Raw genomic sequence first — 27,998 nt, forward strand, 5'->3', positions numbered from 1 at the left:
CAGCAATTGTGTATTTGGCAGATTACCATACATTCTTTTAAAGATACATTGCTTGAGGCTGAAGTCAGTTATACTTGGTTCATCCTTATCCTTGTACCTCATGCTCATCTCACCGGCTCATTTCCTGTCAGGTCTTGCTTAAGCCTAGTTTAATTACAGAGAAAGAAGATATTACACTGATCAAGATGTTAATACTTGGATCAAGCACCCTGCATTGGCAGTAAAAAGCCTCTGTAAGAATTTAATATCCTTACAAAACCTGTTTCTACAATTGTCTGGGATATTTTCCATGTACACATTTATTAGATAGGACACACACAGCTGCTGTCTGTGGAAATAACAAATATTAAAAATCAATATGCATTAAATTACAAATAACAAGTTACTAATCAAGTTAAATATGTCCTTCATCTCCTGTGATGTAGCTTTTTGATTTGTTCCTAATCCTCAGCTAGTGTCACTGTCACACATATCACACCATGATCCGCACGTTTTCTGTCTTTGAAGGGGTAGGTCCTGTTTTAAAAGGCAATGGCATATGCACCTTCACATGTAAGCTGCTCTGTCTGACAACATTCAGTGCACAATAAAGGCCAGTAAAATTACAGCACTGTTACTGTCCACTATTTTAAAACCCTACCAGTGTCATGCTCATGGTAGAACCCTTGTTTATTATTGTACAGTTGTGTAGCCCTACCACAGTCATGCAGAATCCTGACTGACCTAATAAGTCTGATCTCAAGTGATTTCCATTTTTCACCTATTCTTTCTTAAGTAATACTTCACTCCAAGCCAATACCTCCAAGGTATTTACTTGCTTAAGGCTGTAAAACTCAAAAAGCTCTTGTAAACTCCAATTTGAAATCTATAGAACAGGAAAGCAAAAATAATTGTTTAAAGGGTGACATATTTTGATCAATTAGGAAGAGTCTTCACAAATTACTTAGCTAAGATGTATTCTCATTTGCTGAGCTTTTTTTGGTAACAAAAAAATGAGAGAAGATTAGTGTTTAGAAGCTATTGTTAGCCTTATGAAACAGTTTCAGATTAATGTAGCACAAAATGACACTTTCATTTCCAATGAAAACATTTCAGAAGTGCAATAAAGCAATGAACAGTGGAGTACAGTAATCATTAGTGTCAGGCACTGAACTTCATCCTTGAAACAAAGTGGCCCAAAGATGTGATTATCTCACAATAATCACTCTATGTGTTTCACCTAGCTGCTTAATGAAGTAATTAAAATTGTGTTAAGGGTGTATTTTGAACATCCAAATTTATCAGAAGCATATGGAACCAATACAGGAAAAGCATCACTGAAAAGTGTTTGGTAGACTGTTGAACCGTTGGATCCCATTTGTACAAGTTTAATTAATTGCACTATTTGGACTTGAAACTTCATAGCCATTTTTAAGTCCTATGTGAGATAAGGATCAGCAAAAGGCTGAAGTCTGTAGTTAGCATAATCCAGAGAAATATAAAGGTCCTGATCACGTCTTCATCTATCTCAGTATCAAAAATAATTTTTCTCTTAATAAAATTAGGACTAGACACAAGATTTTTGGAAAGGTATTAAATATCATCTAGTCGTAAGTATTTAAAAAATAATACAGAAGAAAATGAGAGACCATTTTTGAATGTTTAGACAGGACAGTCTTCCCTGCTGGTCAGTATCTGGAAACTACAAAATCCTAGGAAGCTTGAAGTCTCTATATCTCAAAATGAGGCATTTACATATATTACAAGTCAATTAAGATCTTCTCTCTGCACTATTGGATGATTACACAACGTACATGAGATTTTGTAGCAAAATGCCAGACTTGAATGGGCCTTCCAGACTTTAAAGGCAGAGGAACTTCACTTTACAGCACTCCACACTGCTGGTACTTTATTTCAAAAGCCGTGCTTGCAACTGTAGATGGAAATTTTAGACTCCTGATGAAATTATACATTTCATTCTGTGGTGAGCAGTAAAGCATGTGAGCTTCTGCATTTCAGACACAGATGTTGATAACTAATGCTAACAGACTAAACTGAGAGCAAAAAGAAGGAGAGTCAATGCTGAAGATATATATTATCAGGAATGCTATTATAATCTTAAGATTCAAGGTTTGTACTTTGTAAAATGGTGGAATGAACTTTTGTATCAATTGAGTTGTTCAATTTACCTAGAGTCTCAAAGCCTTTAGAAATGTGAAGTGCTAAGAGATGACTCTTTGACCTTTCCTGTATTACAAATAGGTCTGATTCTCAAGATCCACATCCATTAAATGCTTGAATGAGCTCAGTATTTATTGTTCTTTCATCTCATTAAAACAGCTAAAAGGTTAGGAAAAGGCATAATGTAAAGAAAGGTCAAGTGGTAATCATGGTGTGAAATGCTGTTACACGTGTAAGTATAATAATTCTTTAGATTTTATCCTCCCTGGAGAGGAAGTTGTTCAAAACTGTTCACCTAAGAAGGTTTATTTTGTGCTAAATATAGCTCAACATCAGTAAACAGGAGAATTAGACTGACCTTTAGCTCGTCTGCATCTGCAATGGCCTTTTCTTGGCTCAGTTTCTCAGTCTGAAACCCTATCATGGCAATCAAAGCTTCAGTATCTCGATTTCTCAGTTGCAGTGCTTCCTCCTGAGTAGCAAGTTTGGATTTTAGATCTTCTACCTACAGGGCAAAAGGTAATGCATTATTCAGGTCATTAGGCATGGTTCTGAAACCCAAAAGCTGAACTGAAACCAAAATTCATGTTTTGTGTGTCTCTAACAAGAAGCATTGTCTTTTCATTTTTTAGCCTTTTTTCTGTTTGTACCTGACATAATTTTGTTGACATAAATAATTTACTAATGACAGTCTAAGTGCACTCACCACAGACCCCACAGCTCACCTGAGATGCTCAGATGTCTGTCCTGCTGCTGAGGTTGGGGCTGCAATCAGGTGTCTCAGTGGGGAAAAAGAAGGGCAGCTGCTGCACGCAGCAAAGGCTCCAACCTAAAGGCAGAAGGATGTTATGAAAAATGCTTGGTATTCACTCTGAGCAGATAATTCCAGCAGAGCTTTGCTGTAAGGTTAAGGCACTCGCAGAGATTGATGAACAAAAACTACCCGCTAGATTGCTGAAATAGCAATTTATTGCCTACCAGTTGAGAAACTCATATAAAAATATCCAGCAACAATATCTTTTCACATGTAAAGGAATTGTTTCAAATAACTCTGAGTTTGGCAGGGTTTGGGTTTTTTTTGTTGTTCTGCTAACCTACCAATCATTTTGTCTGGCAGCTAATCAAGATATATTTTAACCAGAGGGACCTTGTTAATGTGATCTGGATAGGGCTGATAAGACAAAGTGGAAGACAAATATTAGAGGGCTTAAATTTTAATCACATGGAAGGTCTTGAGAGCTCTCCTGATTTGGTGGGCTCCTGAAATCTTACAAAACCTACAGAATTCACCTTTTCAAAATTTGACCATTTGATCTGACAAAGCTGTAATACTGAGTTTTAACAGATGACTACAGAGATCCTAAATCTCTCCACTCACTTTATTTTTCAGTTTGTTTGAGCTAACTTTATATCTTTTTCTTTAAGAAAATATTAAACAGTGCTTCATTTGATATTCTTCTGTAAAGCTCCAGAGTACAGGGTGAAAATGGCTTGATGTTCAAGTGTCTGGCTAGACAGTGCCTGGAGCTGGAGGTCTGTCAGCCAGCAAAGCAGGCAGCATATGAAATTGTCCAATTACCATTTGGTCCTCATCAAATTAAAAATCAGAGAAAAAGAGCATTTTAATAATTTACTAGCAGAAATAGGAAAAAAACAGACTTTAAAACCTTGGCCACTCTTGTCTGTTGACCATTTTTTTGGAAGGTCTTCAGCTGACAAAGTGGGAGTAAACCAGCCAGCTCCCATTATTAACCTGATGCAGCAGCATCAAGATGCAATGTTATGCAAAGGCTGCAGCTGAGCATTTGATTTGCATAAAAGCACACAGAAATTTAGTTTTTAATAAAGAAATCACTGGATTATGGTATGTCTTCAGCATTTGCAAAGGGGATTAGGGAACATGTGTGGGTGGGATGGGGTAAAGGCTTCCAAGCAGTTTCCTCTCCTTTCTGTCTTTGTGGGCTGAGCAACCACCAAAGCACAGCAAGCAGAAGCACTGACTGGGGGCTGTGGCACCAGCCTCACGAGCAGGTGACAACACCTCATGGAGAGGCTTCACCCATGTTCCTCCTGCTTTCATTACCCCTCAGCTGGTCACTGGCCGTGCACAACATCCACACATATGGAGCTGCCTTTTCTCTGTCCCTGGGTTCAGCTTTTACTGTGGCACTTGTTTCCTTCCCACCATTTCACAGCAGCCTCACTGCACTCCTCCTCCCTCCAGACTTTGTCCTTGTTTAAATGGATTGTCTCCTCTTTCCAAAGACAGCTAAATAACTCAAAGAGCTTCTATAAAAAAAAAAAAAAAACACAACAAAAAAACCCAACAGAACCAAACCAAAATAAAAAAAACCCAACAAAACCAACTGAACAGAAAAACCCCAACCAAGCAAAAAACCTCCCAACAAACCAAAAAAAACCATGCCAGTTTCAAAAATCAGGTAGTTTCAATGAAACACAAAAATGCCACTCTGCAACTCATCAGTGTAATGTAAAGGTGATGATGATTTGCAATAAAACAAAGATAATTTATAAAGAATGAAAAAAAAGGTTGTGACTTCCATAGTTTACCTGGAAATCTGCTGCCTTCCTCATTTCTGAAGAGAGCTTCTGCATGCCATTTACCAAGTGCTCCATGTGTCATGACAGCCTCTTGCTTTTTTTTGTCTAGGAGGATATTATAAAGCACTATTTGCTCCAGAAAACTATTTGGAGTGGTGTAATTGTACTGCCTCTTGTTATGATTGTACTTGGCACTCAGGACACTCACGCTGGTGTGGGCAGAAGCCATGAAATCAGCATAAACCATGGAGTCCTGCATGAGTGGCTGTACATACCCAAGGAAATGGAACAAATGGAAACACAAGAACAAAGAAATCCTTCCAAAATTCATTGTATCTGTGTAACTTAAGCACATCCATATATGTTTCTAAGGATGACTCATTCACAAAACTCTTCAGTCTGCACTAAATATAATGTTGTCAGCATGAAAAAAAACATTAAAGAAAAATGAGCCTTCCCCAACTGTTTTGCACATAAATTAATTAATTTTGCACTGGCATTCATCAAGTCTTCATTACTACAGAAGCTCAGTGCTTCAACATACTTTATTATTTCTTAATAAACACTCCTAGAAACTAGGAACAGAGATTAAATTAGTTCACGATACTGCTACATGCAGAGTTTATATTCCATGGATTTTCTACTTCACTTCTGGAACTTCTGTTGAAGAGAAATCCTCTCTAGGTTACAGAAATACAGTAGAGTGGTTGTTCTAATCACACTGGTCCTCACACACTTCATACATCATCAAATTTCTGTTTGGAGTTAAGTGCTTTCTTGCCATCAATTTCAGTTTGAACAGAACTGGACACCACAATTTAGATTTCCAAAGTTGTACCATCCCTGCTTATCTGTGCTTCTAAAAGATAGACTAAAAAAATGTAATGAGGGCACGATTTAGACCACTGTGGAGTGCTCCCTAAAGCTGAGCCTCTAGGTGTCACAAAATGTCAGAAAATCAGCAACATTTCTGAGCTAAAATTACCTTCTCTCAGCTTCAAGGGGTATTAACCAGAAAAGCAGCTATGACTTCATGGAGTTCAGACCCACTCCAGGCTGTGACAGTGGAGGGAGGCTCTCCCCTGTGTGCAGCCAGACATCAAACCACCAACCGTAACTCCAGCTGCAAGCAAACCTCAGCACACCGCAGAGGGGACCCCAGAGCACTACTGTGGCCCTGTGCTGGGTCCCACACAGCACCACCTGGGGTTCCTCTCTCATCACAGAGACCAGAATGCAGCTGGAGACTGGAAATTTCTCCTCACATACTACATAAAAATCAAAACAGGCCAGGCACATTTAAAACAGCTAGCAGATGGTCATTAAGTCATGTGTTTCTGAGAAAAATGCAGAGATAAAACGCCTGTCTTTATTCACCTCCGACAGCAAGAAGAGGGGGTCAGGATGGAAGTTTGAAGGTCCTTTTTCTAAATTTGGTGAAAACTAAACTAGCAAATACAAGATACCACTACAGTCCTTTGAATTAGAGTATACTTTCCCAGCATAAACAAGAACTAGGAAATCCCCAGAATTAATTTTTGTTTGTTTTAAAGGACTCTATCTACATATATTAATAGAATAAATTCATATACATGTCTAAGCAACAGTACTGTATGCAAAATTAAAAGAGAAATACTAAGAAAACCCATTTAACTCCATCACTGTAACTAACTTTCATTTTGTCCTCTATGACTTCTAGCACACTTAAACTTTATCATTTGTGGAGTCACATCTCCCTCATTTTAATGATTATTTATTGCATTCTGTACAAGACGAACCCAGTTCAATTAATCAAGGGAAGTCTAAAAATCAATTAATATGAATTAAATGAGCTACACCAACTCTTAGGAAAGTCACACATAATTTACCAAAGCATTGTCAATAATGCTTAGGGAACTTTGGGAAAATTGCTCATGAGTGGCTGTTGATGCAGTCAAATGTTTTAAGCCTACATCATTAATATTACAATCAGGTTGATGCAGAAAGGCTTTCCATTTTTCTCAGTAAGAAAACTCATTATTTTCTTGTGCCTTTTCAGAGCTAGTTTAGAAGAATACTTATTTCACCTACAATCAGAAAAACAGAAATTAAAGCAAGAACTAAATAAACAAAGATTTGCGTTGGGGAAAAGCAGAGGCAAATTGCTTTACAAATAGGAAAAACCAGAACATCATTAGTGGAAGCAAAGCAGCATAAATTCATCTTTTAAAAAACTGCTTGTAAAAGCAAGGCAAGTCAGCAGGAATAGACATTTTATGCAGATTTGAGAAGCATTTAGCTTCCAACCGAAATGCGTTTCAGCCCTTTTCTCCTTTTTTTCATTGTTTGTGACACACACGCACCCTGCAGCACAGCTCTTCCCGGTGAAAGACAACCTCCTCACACATGATCCTTATGAGAGGGCTCTACTCAGCAGCCCTGAAAAGCCCTCTAACAACAGTTTCATTTGGGAATCAGTGAGGGACGGAGCGGGTTCCGCTGGAGCTGGAAGTGGCCCGAGACAACTTGTCTCAATGGGGCAAAATAACTATTGTTATGGAGCTTAACAAAATGGCACAGCATGGGAGACACGCCGAGCCAGAGAGCAGCTGGTTGTAATTCACACTGGTTTTCAGAAAACACTAATCGTTCCCCAACAGACCTCTTTGAGGATTGGTCTTCCCTGCATTTTCAATTTGTCACTTTCTCTTATGATAAGGTCAGCGGTGACAGCACTTCCTGACATTAACAGCTGTGGCTTTTAGAAGGGTCATTGTGGAACTACTAATTGCAGTAATTTCATTAGCATAAATTATTTATTCTGCCATTCATTTATCTCCAGGATTTTTTTTTTTTTAATACTACATTGTACTTTTCAATATATGGCCATTCAAGGTTGTAGGCAAAGGAAATTATTATTGCTAATTTAGCCTTCTTTATGGGGGAAAAAAAAAAAAACAAGCAAAAAAGAGTTGACACAGTTACAAAATCTGATTTAACAGCAGTTTGCTAGAAAACATAAAGTAGCTTGAAGTCAACAATGAAGATTAGGCTGGTACAATTCAAAACCATTCATTAGTGCTAAAGACAACTGAGCATTAAACTTATATATATTTTGAAAGAAAATACGAGGATGAATTAGGTTCATTCTTACACAATCTCTTTACTCCAGGCCTTGGCTGATTGACTTTAAACATTAAAAAAACCCAAAAATCCCAAGGCAAGTTATGAGTAGTTTATGCAGGAATTTTACCTGCATCCTCCCTCTATCTTTTCTCAGGATGTGAAATAGTCATTACTATCAAATACATAAATCTTAACTCTTTGCAGTTAGATTGAGCTAGCTGAAACATGCCAAGCAAAGAACAAAAAAGACCAATATCACTGAAAATTAACACACGTGGCAGGCAATTATCAAAACTGAGAAAAAAAGCCAAGTCAGTGTTTGCTAGAAGGAAAAGGTAACTGGGAAGCTTGAGTGGGTGGACAGGGAGGAGTTTAAGAGGCAAGGAAAGAAAGCAAAATATTACTCCAGGTGACTTCTTTGCCACACTGAACATTGTAAAACACCTTGGAGTTCGATGAACTAAGAGCATAATGAATTTTTCCTTGATATGCTTAACAGTGTGTGCTGTTTGGTGCTAAGCAGCGGAAAAGCAGCATAAAAGACAGTATGAGAGTAGACAAGAAAATACTCAAAGATCATAGAGATGTACAGGGTTGCTGTTTTCAAAGAAGTGAATTAAAGAATACTGATCTTTTTATTCTGCACCGAGTGGTATGTGACACCAGATGAAAGTAAGAAAAGGGGGGTGTCTGTCATGCTGGATTTGGACACAGATTATTTTAAAATACTGTAGATCGTGTCTTACATCAAATGAGGTATAAAAGCACCTTTGTAAGTTCATGAAGTTCAGTACATGGATTTCAGAACTGCTACATCCTGCTCTTTTCTTGTGGTCTTTTAAAATGAGGTTTAGCAATTTCCGTACTGAAACAGAAGAGGGCTCTTTTCCTCTCCTCTCTCCCAAGAAATCAAAGACATCAGAATTGATTAATTTTTTGATGCTTTCCATTTCCCTTCAAATAGCTTTGAACTCCCTGTTTCTTGTCCTTAACCCACACATTGGCCAATGTCCTTCCAGGTGAAAAGTGTCTTGCAATGCCTGCTTCCAACAGGCAGCACGATTCGGGAGGATCACTGCTCTCTCTGTTCAGATGCTTTCACACAGGGTGAAAGGGATGTTCACAGCAGCACCCTCCACAGAACATACTGACCTGCAGCTCACCATCTCCCTGCTGAGCTCAACCTGACCCACTTCCTTCCCCAAACAAACTCTATCTTCCAGAAGGGTAGAATTGTTTTTTTAAAACAATGATATAGAGGAAAAAAACCCAAACTAAACCCCCCAAAACTTCCTCCTCAGTTCCCACAATCACTGGGAGCTTTTTATGGTTTTTCTTCACCATTTAAACACAGAAACTTTGCATTTTTTATTAAAGCCATATAAATAAGATCACATAGTTGTTTTAAGAGAAAATATCATTAGTACAATTTCAAGATACCCTAACTAAAAGTAATCTGTAATATTGTTATACAGCATTAAACAAAAAATCCTTTATCAACTACCATTGCTCAATTTTTTGAGAGTGTGAAAAAGACAATTAGGAGCTAAGTGTCAATTATGCCAAAACAAGTGCTCATTAGCAGACCTCACACTGCTGATCAATGATAAGGAACAGCAGGAGCCAGACACAGGTGAGCACTAGCTAACAAGATTTCTGTGCTAACAACAAAGGACTTTCCCGAAGTATCTAAAATGGAGCAAGCAAAATGACACATTAACACACCAGCACCAGAGAGAGAGAGAGGACACCACCTCCTATAAATCTTGGATGGAGAGGTGATGGCAGACTCTTAAGATTCCCTCTTCTTCAGGGTGGTCCTTTTCCACCCAGCCCTTCTCATTCTTTTGATATCCTAATACATCTCTGCAATTGTTCTGCTGCCCCTCCCTTTACTCCCTTGGTCATTCTCTCTTGACTTTCTTTTTACTCCTCCTCAGACCCTTTGCTTTACACCTCTCCCACCATTCTGGTTCAGTTTTGGTTTTTCTTCCTGCCTCCCCTTTCCTCCCCACCCGAAACACTGACATAGCTCCTCTTATTTCAATGCCTCTGCTCTGAGTACCCTTCCCTCATCACTGATGTGTACTCCCTCTGAGTACACATCCCTCAACACTTCTCCTGCCTCATCCTATTATTTTTTGGATTCTGCTCTTTGTTTTTTGGTCTTCCCATCGGCTGCACGTGAGTCATGCTACCAGTACTGCTTTACATACATTGATGACACAAACCTCTTAATTTCCTGTCAATAAAGTGTCATGTTATGTTTTTAGTTGACATTTATTTTATTTGCTGGGAATCAATCAGGAAAGATACTTAGCAGGAGCAGTTAACACCAATGATGAAAAAAGGAAACTCATTAACAGTTGCTAGGATCAGAGAAATCTTTGTTAATTATCTAAAAAGAAAAGAATTCTTGAGGAACACAATGTTTAAATTTTTTTTAAAAAATAAAAATCTCTTTTCTCCATGAAATCATACCTGCTTCTTTCAAATAAGAACTTGGTATCACATTAAAAATTAATTCAATTGGATATCCCCCCCCAGCTCAGCAGACAACAAATAACTATCCCGATGACACTACGAGTCTGTTGAGACAAAGCAGGAGCAGCTGATGGAGCATACAAGTGCCAGGTTGATTTGCAAACATCTCTCCCTCCCCCGCAGGCCTACAGGAGGCATCCGTGTGCCGCAGGAGCCCGGACCGGGAGCATCCCCGGGCAGGGCAGCCCCAGCCATGCCCTGCCCTCCCTTCTCCTGCATCTCAGCGCTACTGCTGTGTTCTGTATGGCTCCGAACGGAGGGACACGCTGCAAATCAGGGCTGCCTGCTGCTACGCTCAAACTAAAACCAGGCGGCACTTCCTTGGGATCTCCTGAAATCCTCAGTCTTACCTGGTTAAAAACCCCTACACTAATAAATGCTCTCAAGTGTAACAGCACTCGAGAATGAAACTTGTGCAATGGCAGTCTCTGAAGGAGAGTAAGCATTTTCCAGATCTACAGGAGTAACTCCAGCAGTCTCACTGTCAGCATCAGGTTGCTGTGTGCTGTTCCATGCTAGGAAAGACATCAGAGGCAGCTTGTTAAGACTCCTAGAACATGAGAATATTCCTTTCCCCTGAAGAGAAACTCACTAATGCATGTGGTTTTGTTTGGGTTTTTTTCCTGAAAACAAACATGTCACGCTCTGCATCAATCAGCAACAAAAAAAAGAATAATTTACCAGATATTAAAATGCTAAATGCATTTGTTGTGTGGTGCCATGGATTGTCTTTCCAGGGGAAATTTCTACCTGTCTTATTGCTGAATAGATGGAGAACTCTTTGGTTCATCTGAACTGTGCACAACAATATTTCAACCTTACTTGCTAGAGCTCTAGTGAATATGTTTAACTGCATGGGAAAGGGTTAAATAAACTCTGTATCTATAAGATCCTAAAAAGTTTTGAATGGAAGGATTCTGCAAAGACGGTGTTATGAATCAAGTGCTTCTCTTTCCCTCACTTCTCTGCCTGTGCTAGACAGCTCCCTTAAATCTCCTCAAGGAATCAGGCAGTGACATATTAAAATTCAACTTTTAGCAAGGCTGAACTTGGACAGCACCAAAGGCAGTAAGTGCAGCAAGGAGTAAAAAGAGGGTTGTTTTTTTTCCCAGCTTATTCAATTGTCGGTCTTTCAGTGATCTCCACTGCTTTCTTAGGAAACTGATGAGCTTGAAACTGTACCTCAACCCCCTCAGGTTCCTCAGTGAACCTCCTGCCGCTGGAGGGAAAGGCTTCCCATGGCCACTCATGAAGCTGGTCACTAGCACGGGAGTTAACTGCGCCAGGAAGTTCCCAGCTCGTGCTCACAGCATGGCACTGATGGGACAGGAACACAGGACAAACTGCAGAGAGGAGGGAGGGAACATGGAGAGAAAAGAACCACAGTGCAAGTAGAGGCTATCAAAGAGAGGCGTGCAATAAACCATGGTCCAGCAGCAGCCAGTACACAGCTGAGGCTCCAAGCCAAATTTGGCACCTGATAAACTTTGCCAGCAGCCTTGGGCAAGTAGGTTTTGCTCCTTTTCCCTTCTAAAAACATGGCACTTTTGCAGCTTCCTTCTGCTCTCTCCACTCTGGTATCAGTTAGTTTGATAGCTATAGGTGATAAGGCAGGCACAGGGACTGGATGGCATGCAGACAGCCAGAAGGTTCACTTGCAGCTGGTCATGGTGACAGAAACCCTGTTACTGAGTTTCTAAACCTATTCAAGCCTCTTTATGTGCATTGCGACCCCTCTAAAAGAGCAGGAAGAAAAGGAGATTTGGATCTTAGCTTGTGTGGGAATTTTAAGGGATCATTCTTACTAAGAGTGGAAAGAGATGTACAAAAAGGGTAGGGCAAAATATTCAAAGGAAAATAAAACTGTGACTGGGTCTTGATATCACCAGGTCTACACAAAGCAGCTTGAATTTTAGAAGGAGGGGTTATTCTAGTCCTCAGCCAATTCTGTGAACTTTCGTACTGCTTTAGCACACGCTTTGGCCATTGCATATGCTCTTGGCTAATTGGTAAAATGACAGACATCAGGCTGTTAAGACAGGAATGGAGTCTCTCCTCTATGCTTCTTACTAAAGGAGTTTTTTTATTGTCTCAAACCTCACATCACTGATGCTGTTAATTCAAATAATTACCAATTATTGGCTAATTGGTTAATTCCAATAAAACCAAAAGTTTTCAGAAGAGTTTATAATTTGTCCAGCAGCCACAAGAGCCAGGACAGAGCCCCATCAGGCATGCCAGGGATGTGACAAGTTTACTCTTCCTTTAGGCTGATTGAGAATTGACATTCTTATAAGAGAAAACTGGATAAAAAATGGAAAAAGAGCAGAAAGTTGAAAGAAAAGAAGAAAAAAAAAAAGGAGCGATGAAAGGAAGAGGTTGACCTGGCTCAATACTTCACTGAATTGTAAAGCAGTCAGATAGAAGAGGCAAAGTGATGAGGAGATACTAACAATGGAAAATAGTTAAATGGTATCTGGAAGGAAGATAAAATAATGATGAAGATGGAAAAGAATTGCCACTATCTCATAGTTTCTAAAAATACATCTCTGCACTAGAAAACACAGAGAAGAAAAGACAGGAATTTATGTAAATAACCTAGATAGTGGAACCAAGTCAAAAGAAGAATACCCAGGTTCTCCAGAAATGTTTACAAAGATGGGCCAATCAGCAAGTCGGCTTAAGGTACAGAAGAAATAATCTACTTTGAATATTTGAAGAGACAAATGGCAGAAATGCCCATGTAGAATTCCAGCCAAGTGAAAATTATACTGAAACAAAGTAAAAAGTACAAAGACACAGAAAGATCTTGTAATTTACTGCTGATGATAAAAATGGGCACACACAGAAGAAACAATCAAAGAGATACAAGAATAAATGGTCTCTACCACAAAACTCTGAATTAGAGAAGAAAAACAAATGCAGGGGAAGAATCTGCTAGGTCTGTTTCATGACTCGAGCGCTGTTGAGTTTTCTGAATTTGGCTCTTGGTTACACTATGTATCCTTCAGTCAGACATTTCTCCCTCGTGTCACCTCACTTTCTGAAAAAATTCTATGCTCAGCTGTAATACTAAGACTCACAGTGAGCAATGTTGAAGCCTGGGGAACCCAATTTTCTCTTCTTTATTCCTCTAGTGGCCACCTTTCTCAGATCTGCACACCATCCCTGCTGTGGTAGCAGCAGCAAAGGAGAGCCTGGAGAGATCAGTCCATGCTTTGATGTGCTGCCCACAAGTGCCCTTGCTACAGCACCGGTGCCAAACTGAACCTATCACACCTCCAAAGCTGCAAACCATACACAGACTTGCTTGAAGTTTCATCTTCTACACCCTCCTACGCTCCTCACATTGCTCATATTTGGACTTAACTCTCTAAGTACTGGACTGCAAGAAGAGTTCAAATCAAAGTCTTGCGCCGTTCACCAGAAAAAAAAAAATCTGAATTTAGTGTTTTCTTTAGTCTTATATCCCAAGTAATATTTTAATCTCCCTAAATATTGAATGATTTGTTTGTATGGGATGATTACTATTTACATCAATCTTATGTTGGGCTTTAGGGGAGAAGATGCTTTCCCTACCCAATGTAATTTGTTAGAAGTGATTTAGAAGAATTACTTGTGTATATAAGGAGCTGCATTAGTTTATATGAACTGCAGATCCCTGAGAAGGCAGTACTGGGCTCTTAGGATTGTTTACTTTAAACCTTACCCTAGCATCTAAATTCTAGATTTACTAAGTGATACCCAGAACTCCTCTGTTCTCTCCTTGCCTTGGCAGATGTATTCAAATGTGTAAGTACCGTTTTATAAGTACAGGTTTACAAAGTAACAGGTAACAATTGAATTAAACTGTTATGAAGGCTAAGACTTGAGAAAGTAGATGAATTCTGCAAAACTGAATTCTAGAAACCTTACAGGGAATGAGTGCAGTAATAGGTAAAATGAATTAAACAAAAATTTTGGAGATTATTGTGACAGGATGAAGTGTAGAAGAATAATTTCTCAATTATTTAATAAATTACTTCTTGAAATATCTGGTCCTAGAGCTCAAACTGTGACATACTAAATAATTTCCATTATTTTTCCTTAAAACACATACCCAAGAGATTCTTACTATACTGTATTGCTAGGCAGGAAATTCCAGCACAGCCCTGGATATAATGTAATATTAGATAACTATCAATTTGTTAATTACTTTTTGTGAACAAAAATATAGGATACAGCATATTCTTAAAAGGGTAGTCACAAAAAGAATGTAACCAGATCCTGACCACAGCATAAGCCTTCTTTCTCCTTTAGCTTTAGTGAAGTTTGGTAAATTCACACCAGGCATAGATTTGATATGGCATGTTTTCAGGGCTCATTTGCATTCTCCCCAGTGAATTCCCCATACTACAAAGAACCTTGTGCACTGCTTGCTTTGCACACAGAATAATGAAGATGCCATGTGATCTGCTAGCAAGAGAGCTGTGAGGAAAATTGAGTAATTATTACTGACTACATTTTGAACAATCTTTGCATAAGCAAGAAGGCCTTATTTTGAAAACATTTATCTATTGTCCAAGCCATACATTACAGTTTAATTTGACAGAGGGGAAAAAAACCCAAAGAATAGGAAATTCTCCATTTAAAAAATGGAGAATGTCTTGCAAGACAAAATATAAATATCACAGTGAAAATATTTCATCTAGAAATAGAAAGAGAGTAGTTAGTTCTTGAAGACAGACACATCCCTTTCTTTGAGGATTTTTGAGATTTAAACACACACAATGGAGTAATGAAGACAATCACTGTGGAAAAAAGAACTGTTATCTTGTGAAATCAGTATCAACTTCCATGTAGCATTCACCACACCTAAGAACACAAACCCCCTGTTTTCTTAAGTGTCCATCTGAGCCTCACACATGTCACTCCCACTACAGATGTGCATCTTACACTTATTTTTTTGGCTCAGCCTCCTCCTGCTCATCTCAAATACCCAAGCCCTCTAGGTTCACTAAGTGCTTCAAACAGAGCAAGACAGAAAAGTAAAGAGCACCTTGGCACATACTCAGTCACTGGTCTGGCAGGGCCCATCCTACTTAAGTGTTTGTGTAAACAAACAAACAAACAAACAAAGATGTAAAATCTCATGATTTTACCATATGAAACCAAGCAACTCTGTGGCAGGAGTGAGGAGCTGCACAGGCCAGGAATTAGTGCTGACCAGCTCTGTGCCATCACCATCGTTTTGTGAGCAGAGCACAGGAAAAGCTAAGCCATACGGATACCAGCCTTTTCATGCTACTAGTCCTCAGGGCCACAAAATGCCCTCCATAATTTTACTAATACAGATGTAGCCTTGAAAGTCAGCTCTCTGAGTGCTCAAGAAGATATGGCTGACATCCAAATCAGAGAAGCCTGGAGCTTTTCATACAGAAACAGGAACTCTGTAAGAGCCTGCCAACTGAAGAAACAGATGTTTTCTGTGTTACAGAACTTAGAAATCCTCGATAGCTACTCCCCACTGAATCAAACAAAACAGACAACAAAAAATAAACCCAAACCAAAATCCAAAACAATCTGGGGGCAGTGATAGTTTAACATAGAACCATAAACCCTAAAAACATAGTTCTTTTTGGCTGGCATTTAAGCACTCAAGCAGATAGATGTGTATTAATGCCCTCAAAGGAAAAACCATGAGACCTGGCCAAAACTGAGCTCTGATGGGGTTTCACAAGTTCCTCTCAGACTCACAGATAAAGACAGATGTTCTGCCAGTAGCAAGACAAACCACAAGGAAAAGGCTAATGTGTCCTAATGAAAGAAGATTTGGAAATGAAAGACAATAATTTAAAAGAAATCACAAAAATATGGACAAGATTGCCTGTGGCAACACAGGACACCCACTCTGCCTATGTTTGACTTTAATTCTGGTTGAAGCACAAAATTACTGTACTACTAAATTCAATAGAAAATGGGGAGCCAGGTAAATCCTGACAGGACTGTAGAAAGAGGAGATCATTATGAAGATGTGATGACTAAAGTAGTCATGCCAAGCTGGAAGGAAATTGGAAAAATGACATTCCCATAAAACTAGAAAATTTAGTTCTTAGTGCTGGAACTTCACAACAGCCACTGAGGGACTGTAAACTTTACATGAGGAAAATACACTGTGAAGAAACTTGCTCAAGGATGGAGGAGCAAGTATTTGAAGTACCCATCAGCAGCTCATGAAGAAAACTGGCTGCACATGGTGGCTGAATAACAGAGATTCAGTTCAAAAGAAAAGTCATTTAACATGTCCAACTTTGGAATATATAGTAATGTTTAAGAGCACTGAAGTTAGAACCTGGAAGTCATGCAAAGATGGATTGCTGCAAAGAGTATACTTACTAGAAAGAGTTCATTTGTGGGAATCATTGTGTAGGGCATGAGGGATGAGAGGTATTTAGGTGTGGTGTTTGCATCTTTGGGGAAAAGCTGAAGGTTACCATGACAAGTAAAGTAAAAAGTAAAGTAAAGTAAATCAGATGGAGCTCCAGAGACAGCAAGACTGATTGCATCATATTCATGCTTTTGAGAAATAATTGCTTCTTCTGACCTTTACTTTTCCAAGAAATTTTGGTCACGTGCAGAGTATTTAAGAGTGATTACTGCATGAAGATTTGGGATATTGAAAAAAATCTGGAACCCAAATAAATCACTGAGCTTCAGAAACGTCTCATCTTGTGTATGCATTAGACCCATCAGCACATTAACACTTACAGTGTTCATCAACTTTGTTTTCCTGAGCATCATTCTTCCTGTATAATTTGTTTCACCATTCCTTATGAAAGTTCTTGAAATTCTCAGGTGCTTATCTTTCCTCTTCTACCCTTCAGTTGTGGACCCATATTTTATAAAGATGCAACCCATTGTCTTCACCTGACAAACTTTCAACTCAGGTTTGCACCTACACACATGGCATGTTCTCAGTACACTGGCAGTAGAATTGATTGCAATGTCCAGATTGAAAACAAGCAAAACAAACCCAAAGAGATTCAAAGCACAGCACTGTGTCGTTTTGGTTCCTGAGCTGCAGATTCCTCAGCATAAACAGAACTGCAGGATGTAAAATTATAAGTGAGCTCAAGGGAAAACGTGGCTTAATGTAGGATGTTGATTTTTCTAAAATGAAAAGGAAAAATGAGACTATATCACTTCACTGAGCTTTAACATTATGAAACTGTCTAAATTCACCCTTTTGTTCTCTTTCACCTTATATTAGTCTTTTCTTCTTCAAATCTAAGGAAATGAGGAGGTGATAGGTTACCCTGCACTAACTAAAATTTCATTTAGATATCTACCAGTGTGTTAACTCACAAAATTTATGTCTACTTCAGTCCTATAATGTCACTACTTTGCTTCCCTGAAACATGAATAGGTATGTCCTGTTCTTGCCTCCAGAAGTGCTAATTTGCACAGTAGGGGACTGGTGAAATTGTTGCAAGGTAAAAGGAGTCCGAAAGCTGGCTTTCAAAAAGCCCTTAGAAAGAAAAGAAAAAAGAAAGGAAAGACAAAATTATTGTGGGAATAAGGAAAACATAAAGGGTAAAAACATGAAAGGAGAAAATGAAGAGAGATATTAGAAATAATTTTTTCCCTGTCCTTTCTTAAATATATATATATATATATAAACTCAATAGCAATGAAACAGAGTGAAATAGCACTGTCAGAAAGAAAAATGCAGAAGGTAAGCACCACTATTGACCATGTCACTGAAGTCTGTAAAACTGAAAATGATACAGAATATGTCACACTGGATTGTATACCAGTCTCCATTGGCCTTTAATTTGCAGAATAAATTTGTGGAATGAAGGAATAATGGCAACAAAATTAGAGTTAGGAGGGAACTTCAGCAAAATTTAAGCAGGATTGGAAAAAGAGAAGGGGAGGGGGGAAGAGAAAGTGGTATGTTATAAAAGCACAAGAACTTGATAAAAACTCAGCCAAATCAGAATGCTCTTTAGAACAGTAGTGGTTAAACACCTCAGAAATAATCTGGTATAGGAAGGTTCTTCTAATCCCAAATCAAGCAGATCATTTTAATACAAAAAATATGAGGCATATATCCCTTTCAAAACATTCTCTTTCTTAAGGGTTAATGGTTTTCAGACTTCTCATTTTCTTATCAGCTACATAGATGTTTCAGATGATGTGTGAATTGAAGCCTACATAACCTGAAAATTCCTAAAGATGCCACTGCCAAACCAGTTTTCCCAGCTACTGCTTTCCAGCTCTCAGGAGAGAACCACAGTTTCCCACCAAAACAGTGCCTCTAAAACAGAGTTTAGGAGAGACACTTGTTGCAATTATGATATCATATTATGTGTATTGCTGAACAATTTTACGTCTGAAAACACCTACATGGATACTTTAATTTTTCCAGTTTTATACGGCAAAGGAAAAGTAGAAAGAATTAACATTTTCTGTGAAATTTCAATCATTTGTGCAAAAGTTTAACAGTTGAGTATATATATATAGTATAATCAGGAAGAGTATTTCCAATTGCATTAACAGCACCACAAACCCCTCATGAGCACCTGGTTCTCTCTGAAGGGCCTCATGATGTCCAACACGTGAAACTAAGACACAGAGCAGATGTGTGATTTTCCTATGAACAGGCAGGCAGTCAACAGCCAGATCTAGGAGCAAAACTTGGTGCACACCAAGCCTCCACACAGGCAGGTTATTACAGGGAGGCAAATCTGGTGCCACACATCAGCAAGTAAGCTTTCAAGAGAAGTATGCCAACATATGCTGGGTTATGAGATAACTGAAATGTGTTGCTATTTTGATCAGCTCATCACTGTTTCTTGCCCCTGAAATATGTCTTATTTTCTACTGCACCACACTCTGAGCAATCACCTCCAGGAGTGTTCTCTGATGTCCATCAGGCCCAGGGCTTCTTTTCTAACTCCTGCAACTATGACCTTCATGACTGAACAGATCTGGAACCTTTCCTGTGAAAAGACAAAGGGGTAGGTAACAGCTACAAATAGTCCTCGAATGTCCTACATGGTATTTAGCCCAATGGGATTTAAGAAGATAACCAGAGCTATGGTATGATGCTACATATATCTAGCAACAAAAGTCTCCTCCTGTTCCCTATGTCTTTTTGCCTAGAAGGAACTTCTTTATTGTTTTTTATTTTTTTAAGGGTTAGGAAAGAACTTTGTTTTGAATTTTCCCTGATAGGAAGTTTACTTATAAATTATGTTCCCCTCAGAAAGGCTCTTTTTTCACAGGCTGTTGGTAAATTGTTTACTACTCTGGTTGCAAAAGCAAATATAACTTAAAAAAAACTCTTTCAAGATGCACTCCCAGCTGTGCAGATGTGCATTTTTGTTCTTCCATCCTATCCCCATGTTCAAAGTCCAGGTTCTCTAACCTTCAAAACATTCGTTGCTACATGCTACACTTGTGCAGTCATGGGGACATTGCTTGAAATTAGTAAAATCACACCAAAGCAAACACAGTGTTAAGTCAAAGGGGCACTCTCATTTCCCCCAGATCAGTGCACTTATGGATGATAAGCCTTAGCAATTTGTCTCCTCAATGGACCACGTTTCTTAACCAAGTTTGACTCAATGCTCAAGCTGGATGGCTTGACACAGATCTCTAAAATATCCCCTTACAAATACCTGAAAGAGAAAAAATCTCTTTAAAGTTCAATGAAAACACAGATCATTTGTCATTGGAAAAGATCTTTCAAGAAATTTGTTGGTTTAATCACCTGATGCCAACAAGTAATTAATCAGCACAAGAAAGCATTCATCTGGAACTTGGGCATCTGTCAGCAAAAACACTGTGGGCATGTTCTTGGCACCTGTCTTGATGTACAAACTGGCAAGATCTACCTGTAAGGAAAGGAGGCAATCACTCATATTCTGTTAAAACGTTGGTACAGACAAAGTGTGAAATACATGTTTGTGGTGGCAACACATTGCTGTCTTCTCCTTACGTTTTTCAGCTTATTTACATATCACTAATTTGTTGTATAACATCCAAAGAGAAATGCAGTTTGCCTTTCTTTTTTCCTGTATCAGACACTGAAGTTTTGACAAGACCTAGTGGTAAAGATTGAAGAAATCTCTCCATGAATGTACTTTGAAGCTATGAAAGCTCCCATCAAGAACAACCTCTACTGTACCAAAAATTGTGTGGGAATGGCATTGAAGAGTCAGATCCATTATAAATTCAGAAATTTCTGAAAGACCTTTTTTTATATATTTTGTTGTTGTTGTTGTTGGCGGTGAATTAATTTAGGAAAGCTTTCTTAGCTGCAAAAAAACCCCAACAAAACAGAGGTGTGCACTTTGCCCTGAAGAGACATGGTGTGGGAACATGTGGTATAAACATGGAATGCTTTTTGGCTTGTCTTTCCAGAAAGAAAACAACCCACATGGGTTGCATTTGAGTGTGACCACATTTGAAATACAGAATAAGGTCAATGCTGGCTGTTTTGACCAAGCTGTCACAAAATCTAGCAAAGCAAATTCTCAGGCTTGTTAACAGAGGCTTAGAAACTTTCCTGCTTGGAAACAGCAGGGAGGAAATGACCACCTAAGTCCACATCTTACACTGCACCTCGTTTGACCAGGGAAGGAGGGCACAAGAAGTTAGACACCAAGAACACACTGAAGAACACGCTGCATTTTTTAAAGCAGAACAGCATCCACCTCCCTCTGAAAACCAGAGACTGACAAAGCCTTGAGCTACACACGCTGTGGTAGTTTGGCCACGGACCAAGGTAACAGAAGGGCTTTTTGGGGACTGGAATCCACCAAATTTGGCCACAATCAGATCCTTATTCAGGCACATCTGAGATTCAGAAATAGTGCTTGTCCATATAGAAGGAAGACGAAAATGTTCCCTCTTCAGTTTTCAAAAATAGAGGTACAGCTGGAAACCACAGGAACCATAGGAGTTAGTGTAAATTCCAGTTTTGCCTGTGATTTTATCAAGCTTGTGCAACAACAAAACACATTCTTGAAGTCACGAACTCAACAGACTCAAATAATATCTATTAGTTTACCCTGAGGCCTTGGTTTCTTCTGTGTAATTTGGAAAACCTCCAGGGAGCAGATGCATCCTGCCAGTTCAGACAAGCTCTGTTTACCACCTACTCCAATCAGAAGTTCATAACCCCTACAAGTTTATAGGATAGGACTGATTCAGCACCTGATGACGAAACATCAATAAAGGAAAAGTAACATAAAGTAGCTTCAACAGCCATCAAGTTTCTCAATTCCTTTTTATTGCACAAAGCCTGCTTCCCACTCCCCCCATTCTTTTTTTTTTTGTCTTTTTTTGACATAATGTTCTCCTGGCATCTAAAGGTGAATTATCTTCACCTCAGAATTTGCTATTGCTTGCAATATTTGAGCAAGTGGAAAGAAACATTCTTTTCCTTTATCAAATACTGAAGGTTACCAGTGACCAGAGCTGTCTGGTTACACATTCTTTACATTGAATTGCTCCAAAGCACCCCACCAAGGTTCTGATGGGCCTGACTGAACTCAGAACAGAGACCTGGAGAACTTGAAGGGAGCTTGACTGGGCTGTAGCACACGAGAATTTCACATCTGGCAGTTTGCCCCACAAAGGCTAAAGGACAATGAATCACTTAATGACAAATTTGCATCAAACTTTAATTGACTCTTGCAATATCTCTCCCAGACTAATTAAAGCATATTGTTATGTCTTGATCATAGGACTTATCCTCATTAGAAAAATGAAAATTAGGAAAATTACATGAGATCTAATAATTGCTAAAATTTTGAAACGTAAGTTGAGGTAACTCCTCCCACAGAAACCTATGTTTGACACATTGAAATGAATCTCTTGTAGTTTATATTCTAGTAATTTATATGAGCATCTAAAGATTATTTTCAAAATTTTGTTTTTTAAAATCAGATGCAGATTCTAAGGGATGAAAAACCAGAGCTTAGAGACAGCAGGTTGGACGTTTTGCTTAATTTTTCCTACATGTATCAATGAAATACCCTCTTCATTCTCTTTATGTCTCATTCCACTGGAAAAAAAAAATTAAAAAAAACTTGAAAAAACATGGATGGGAACCTTCTTAAATAAAGGTATAATGTGCCTAATCTGGTTGCATCTAATAAAGTGCTAAAAACCTGTCCAACCAAAACATTACTGAGAGCCAATTCTCTTTGACTTCACTGTAGAACTTTGTCAGCCTTATTCATGATTTCACAATGGATCCATGAAAAAAATCCCATAAAAGGTGCAGAAAAAACTTACGGGGTTTAATTTCACAACCCCTTTTCCAGGACTGCCAAACTGTAAGCCTAAGACACCCCACCACTTTGTTTGCCAAACTGAGATACCACTCTCAGTCACCTCAGAGAGATGATAATAGCTTACCAGCATTTTCAAGCAAAAGTAGCGATACCTGAGAAGCCTTCTGTCTGCAGGTCTGATGATTATCACATCAACCTCTAAATCAGCCTAACAAAAAAATCTACAGTCCCTATGAAAGGTCCACATGATTATCTTTGAAATTTAAGAGTTTCTTTAATCCTTTTGGAGTGAAACTCCTACAATAGATTACTTTGTCAAGAGTGCCTTTTCTCATACAGTTCCTGTCTGATTATGTGTAAAGTGAAAAATGATGACACTGAAATCCCAGTACAACCCACTGAGAAGAAAAGTTTGTGTGTTAAACCATCTGACATTGCAAATAATACAAACAGCTTCAACAAAGCTAATCTCTGCCAGCAGGGGCCTCTGTCTCTTTCTGGAAATCACTGATAGTACACATGACCAGAGTGATGGTATCTGTTGAAGAAAGGTTACAAATAATGATAAGGAGCAACAATGAAGTCTGTGACTCACTTACTCAGCAAAACCTTCATCTTCTGAAAACTGGCTGATTTTCTTCTGGCTAGGAAAACAAAGCAAATGTAGTAAATCAGATTTTAGAAACAGAAGCTGAGATTTGAAGCCACGATGGTACTAAAATACTGCCTGACATGAAAAATACAAATTACATTAAACTGAGGTGAGGGAAGCACACATGAAAAAAATGGTATGGATAAATAAAATAGATCTGTGATAACACTTAGAAGTCTTGGCTAGTTTAGATATTAAAAAGTACAAGTCTAGGCAGCAAAGCAACTCCAGGTCTGCCATGCAGCCACATTATTTACTATTTGCTTAAGGTATTGTCCTTTCTTTGAACTAATTGAATTTTAAAAGCATTTTCACTTTCTTGGAAACAAAAGACAAAGATTGCTTTCCTTATAAGGGCCTGATACATCATTAACTAATTAAAAGAGAAGATAAAACTATCTACAACATTACAGATTATGTCTCCAGTCTCAGAAAATAAGTGCTGTTAATTTCTGTGGAGCGCAAAAAAACCTGGTGAATGTCTGTTCAAAGAAACAAAATGGAGGTTATTTTTAACACAGAGCCACAATCTGCTCTTCCACAAGGACACCAACAAAGCCTATGTACCAGCTCTATTGCTGCCTGGTGCCCTGCATAAACCTTCCATTAGGAGTGTTATGAGTTTGCACAGCAGCAACTCCTGAACAGCAAAAAGCAAAGACTTCATGCAAGCATAGTTAGCATCAGAATGGATTATATGTTCCCTTTATAGGTATTTCAGTTATACCCACTGCATGGAACCCTCAGACAAGACTGGGTTCACTGAAGCAGGCATGTCACTGTAGGATCCCTAGGAGCTCCTCAAGTAGCTCCCCACGGCTTCATAGAATTCCAATAAATAAGAGTTGTCACCACTCAGTTTTTAACTTGCTAGCACTAGGTAGAATACTCTCCAGCCACCAACATACCTTAAAATACTTTTCCATAGTGTCCATCACCATTTTATAACAGAAATTACAATCTTTGCTTTCCACTGTCCACAATCTTTGTTTCCACAATCTTTGCACTTTCCCATAGACATGTGCCAATCCATGATCTAGAGATAATGAATTTCATTTGATTGCTGTAAGCACTTGGGTGTAGTAAACCAAATGCCCTAAAGGTAAAAAAAATATTTTCTTTTGTAATGTTGTCATCTGGCATCAAAATAGGATGTCATAATGAAGACTGATATATTCTGCAAAGACATTAGTTACGCTTAATAAATATCCAGTAGACATTGTGCTTGAATCTATATATTCTTGAACATGAACCAGGATGTCTAAAATTAGCAAGCTCTCCAGCCAGTTGAACATGTAAAATACAGTTAAAACAAATGTCTGCTCTGCACTGACTGGCACACTTAGGTGGGCCCTTATGGCTTGAGGCTCCAGGGCAGTACAGGACACACAGAAGCATCAGCACTGCCAGGAGCTTCCATGGTCACTAGCCCTGGTTTTCAATACTGCTCAAGAAAACATGACAAAATTAGCACTTTCTCAGCTGCCGCCTCAAACTTCTTTATTTCACAACTTCCACGCCAGGATGGGTGCAGACATGCATGAGGGGCCAGTGCAACCCCACCAAAACAAGGTGTGTGGTGTAAAAGAGGACCTGACAAGTCCTTGCCTCCTTGCCTTCACAGTGATCCACGGGGTGGGTAGAACAAAAATATTTTGTATAAGAATAGAGCTGCACTCCAAGGAACAGGAAAGCAGATAAAAACAAACCAGGATCAGACTCACCTGATTTTACAACAGAGGCCAGCACTTGCTGATGCTATTATATCCTTCCCTCTGTCTTTAATCTCAGCTCTGGTGTTCAGCTACCCTTTGAAGACCCTGCTTCACAGAAAGGGTTGTCAAGCATTGGAACAGGATACCCAGGGATGCAGTTGAGTCACCATCCTTGGAGGTATTTAAAAAATGTGTAGATGTGGCACTTAGATACGTGTTTTAAGGGTGGATATGGCAGTGCTAGACTAATGGTTGGTGTCATTGATCTATGAGGTCTTTTGCTACCCAAATGATTTTGTGATTATATGATTATTGTTTCAGAACTTCCTCAATATCTGTTTTATTCTACCTAGTCTTACAAAAGTTGTTTTACCCTTTGAAATGCTGACCTTCTCTTCTCCAAAACCAACCAACCAAAAAAGTAAACACAGCAAACTTTGCCAACCATTGCTCTGTTTCCACTAAATACATTTTCTGTCTTGGCTTTCTACCCATCTGCTCTACCTGACCATGCTCACATTAGGGAAGGGACTATCTTCTGCTTTGTACAAAAAGTATCTGTTCTTCATCAGCCCACAGTTCAACATCCACCATTAGACTGTAAAGATCAGCAATAATAGTGTTGTCAGGTACATTAGCCCATGGTATAGACCTGAAAGCTGCTGGAGAGGTCTCACATATTAAAGATCTAATGGAGCTTTGTATCAGTTGGTGGGAAGTTTTGAATCCCTGCCTGGTGAAGACATATGTCTGCTTGTACTATGGCTCAAACATTCCTGATTACTGGTGGAACAAAAGCTTGTTGCTGCAAGTGGAAGCAAACTATCTTTCTGTAGATGGTAATCAGGGAATCTGAATTTCAATTCAGATTCCCTGGTTTCAGTCCAGAGCAAGTTGGAGGCAAATACTGCAAAATATCCCTGAAAATAAAAAAGGAAAAGGAGATGAAGATTCTCCAGCATCAGACAGCAGATAAGAGTCAATGAAGTGTTAAATGACAACACAGCCTGCTGAGCACACAGCCACTTGTGTGTCACAGAAAATACTTCATTTCTAGCCTCATCCTTGATGCAGTTCCACAGCAGTTGCATGTCTGGTTATGAGCCCCAAGGGCACATCTGACAGGTGAATGACCACAGGAGACTGCAATTCAGGGAACTCTCAATGCCATAATAAATCCAGTGTGTCTCTTTCTGTTTAGCTATAAGAACAGCAAGATTTTCAACCTGTACTAAATTTCTAACACTATATTTTCTCCTACTCCCTTTCATCTGCCACCTATTGTAGTGGAAAGCTAAATAGAAATTATTTCATGTATTAAATACAGGATTGCTATAATATGACATTTCAAACCCCAGCTGCAGCTCAGGCTTGATAATGAAGCTGTGAGCAGCTAGATTCATATAGACAACATACTGAAAATTATGAATTTATTTGATAGTTAGCTTCTGCCTATCATAATTGAGAAAGAAATTGTAACTTGATTAATATTAGTTACAAAACACTGAAGCACTGTACATTTCCAGGTTTAACCTCAGTTGAACAATCAACAGTTCTGTCCTACAGGAAATCTGGATTATAAATATCCATGGAAGCATCCAATTGGGATTGACATTTTAAAATTCAGAATAATCACACAGTTTCCATCAGATAATATTTTGTTCAAATTTTCTGTTGCAATTAAGATACCACATTTTTACAAAGCTTCTGATAGTAAGGGGTTTTTTGTAATCAAACTGGCTCCAAACACACCTGGAGATGAGTAAAGCATGGTCAAAAGAAGTACAAATCATTTTGAGAATGCACACAACCATCACTCATCACAGAGAAGGGGAAAATTAGCTCATGTCAATAAGAAAAAAAACAGAAAAGACCATCATGGAGTATAAGGGGGTGTGCTCCTCTGCTTGCTGCATTATCCAATATTCTTTCTGGCTCTCCATATGACACAACTGGTGAATTAAAAGGTGGCTACCTAAAAAATTTAAAAAGAGAGAGAAAAAGAAAAAAGGGCTCTGGAGTTGCTGGCAATTTGTATTCTTTTTGTCCAGATGGGAAGACAATCTTGTTTCTTTAGACTTTAGTGTACATCTCAACTAGGACAAGCAGGTCTTTGAAAGAAATACTGTAAAAGGAAAACTCATGAATAATGCAGTTACTCCCTACTCAAACCAACAAATTCTTTCTTCCCAGAACTTCATAAAATAATGTGTTATCTTACTTTCCATGTGTTTGCAATGAATTTTGCTCTATTTTAGAATTCTTAAGCAGTTATATTAAATTCCTGAATTGTAGGGTCAACATCTTTCTTGATTTTATCTCTTTTGTAAAAATTGAAATTTTGAATTTTTGGCTAGGTTTTGTTTTAAAAAATTCAAAACCATTCAAAAGAAAGAAGCACCCAACCTTTTAAGCACTAGGGATTTTGAGATCTTAACTCTGAAATCTTTGTTAAAGAATAAAAGTTCTCCTGTCTCAAAAAGAATATAGTTTTGGGAAGAAAACAGGAGAGCGTTGAGACATTAGCTTTGCACGTCACCAAATTAGATCTGACTGATTTCTCCAAGCCAGAGATGCTTCAGATTTGAGTAGTCACTTCCTTTTTTTTTTTTCTTTTTACATCTTTTTGCTTAACAAGGTATTCAGCTGATGCCTGGTGCCATTCCTTCATGAGAGGAAGGATGACCCAGTGAAAAAAATTATCCAATTCATCTGCATTAAAAGATGCAAGAACGGTACAAATCATTCAAATTGTTTTTTCTGTAAGTCACATATTTTCTTCATGTCATATTAGATGACATGCTTGTATCTGAACAAGAATCTAACACGTATTTATGATAACAGTGAAGTATTTACACAGAATATTGGTATTTCCGTAACAGAATGAACTAAAACACTAATCTGTTGATTTTGGACTGGAAACTTTGTTGTGGTGAAGGAATACAATATATTTCAATATTGAAATTAAAA

General features: G+C 38.6%; 1 protein-coding gene across 1 annotated transcript in view; it reads right to left on the reverse strand.

Moving 5' to 3' along the window:
- The window catches only part of LOC102108981 (dynein axonemal heavy chain 11), a 75,298-nt gene that overhangs the window by 29,422 nt on the left and 17,878 nt on the right, over positions 1-27,998 (reverse strand). The window contains 1 exon segment of the mRNA XM_088054355.1: positions 2,519-2,665. Coding sequence (XP_087910481.1) covers positions 2,519-2,665 — 147 coding nt within the window.

This window comes from Pseudopodoces humilis, chromosome 1 (genome assembly GCF_049639895.1).
Source record: "Pseudopodoces humilis isolate 2021_Gansu_Grassland_sample_001 chromosome 1, ASM4963989v1, whole genome shotgun sequence".
NCBI lineage: Eukaryota > Metazoa > Chordata > Aves > Passeriformes > Paridae > Pseudopodoces > Pseudopodoces humilis.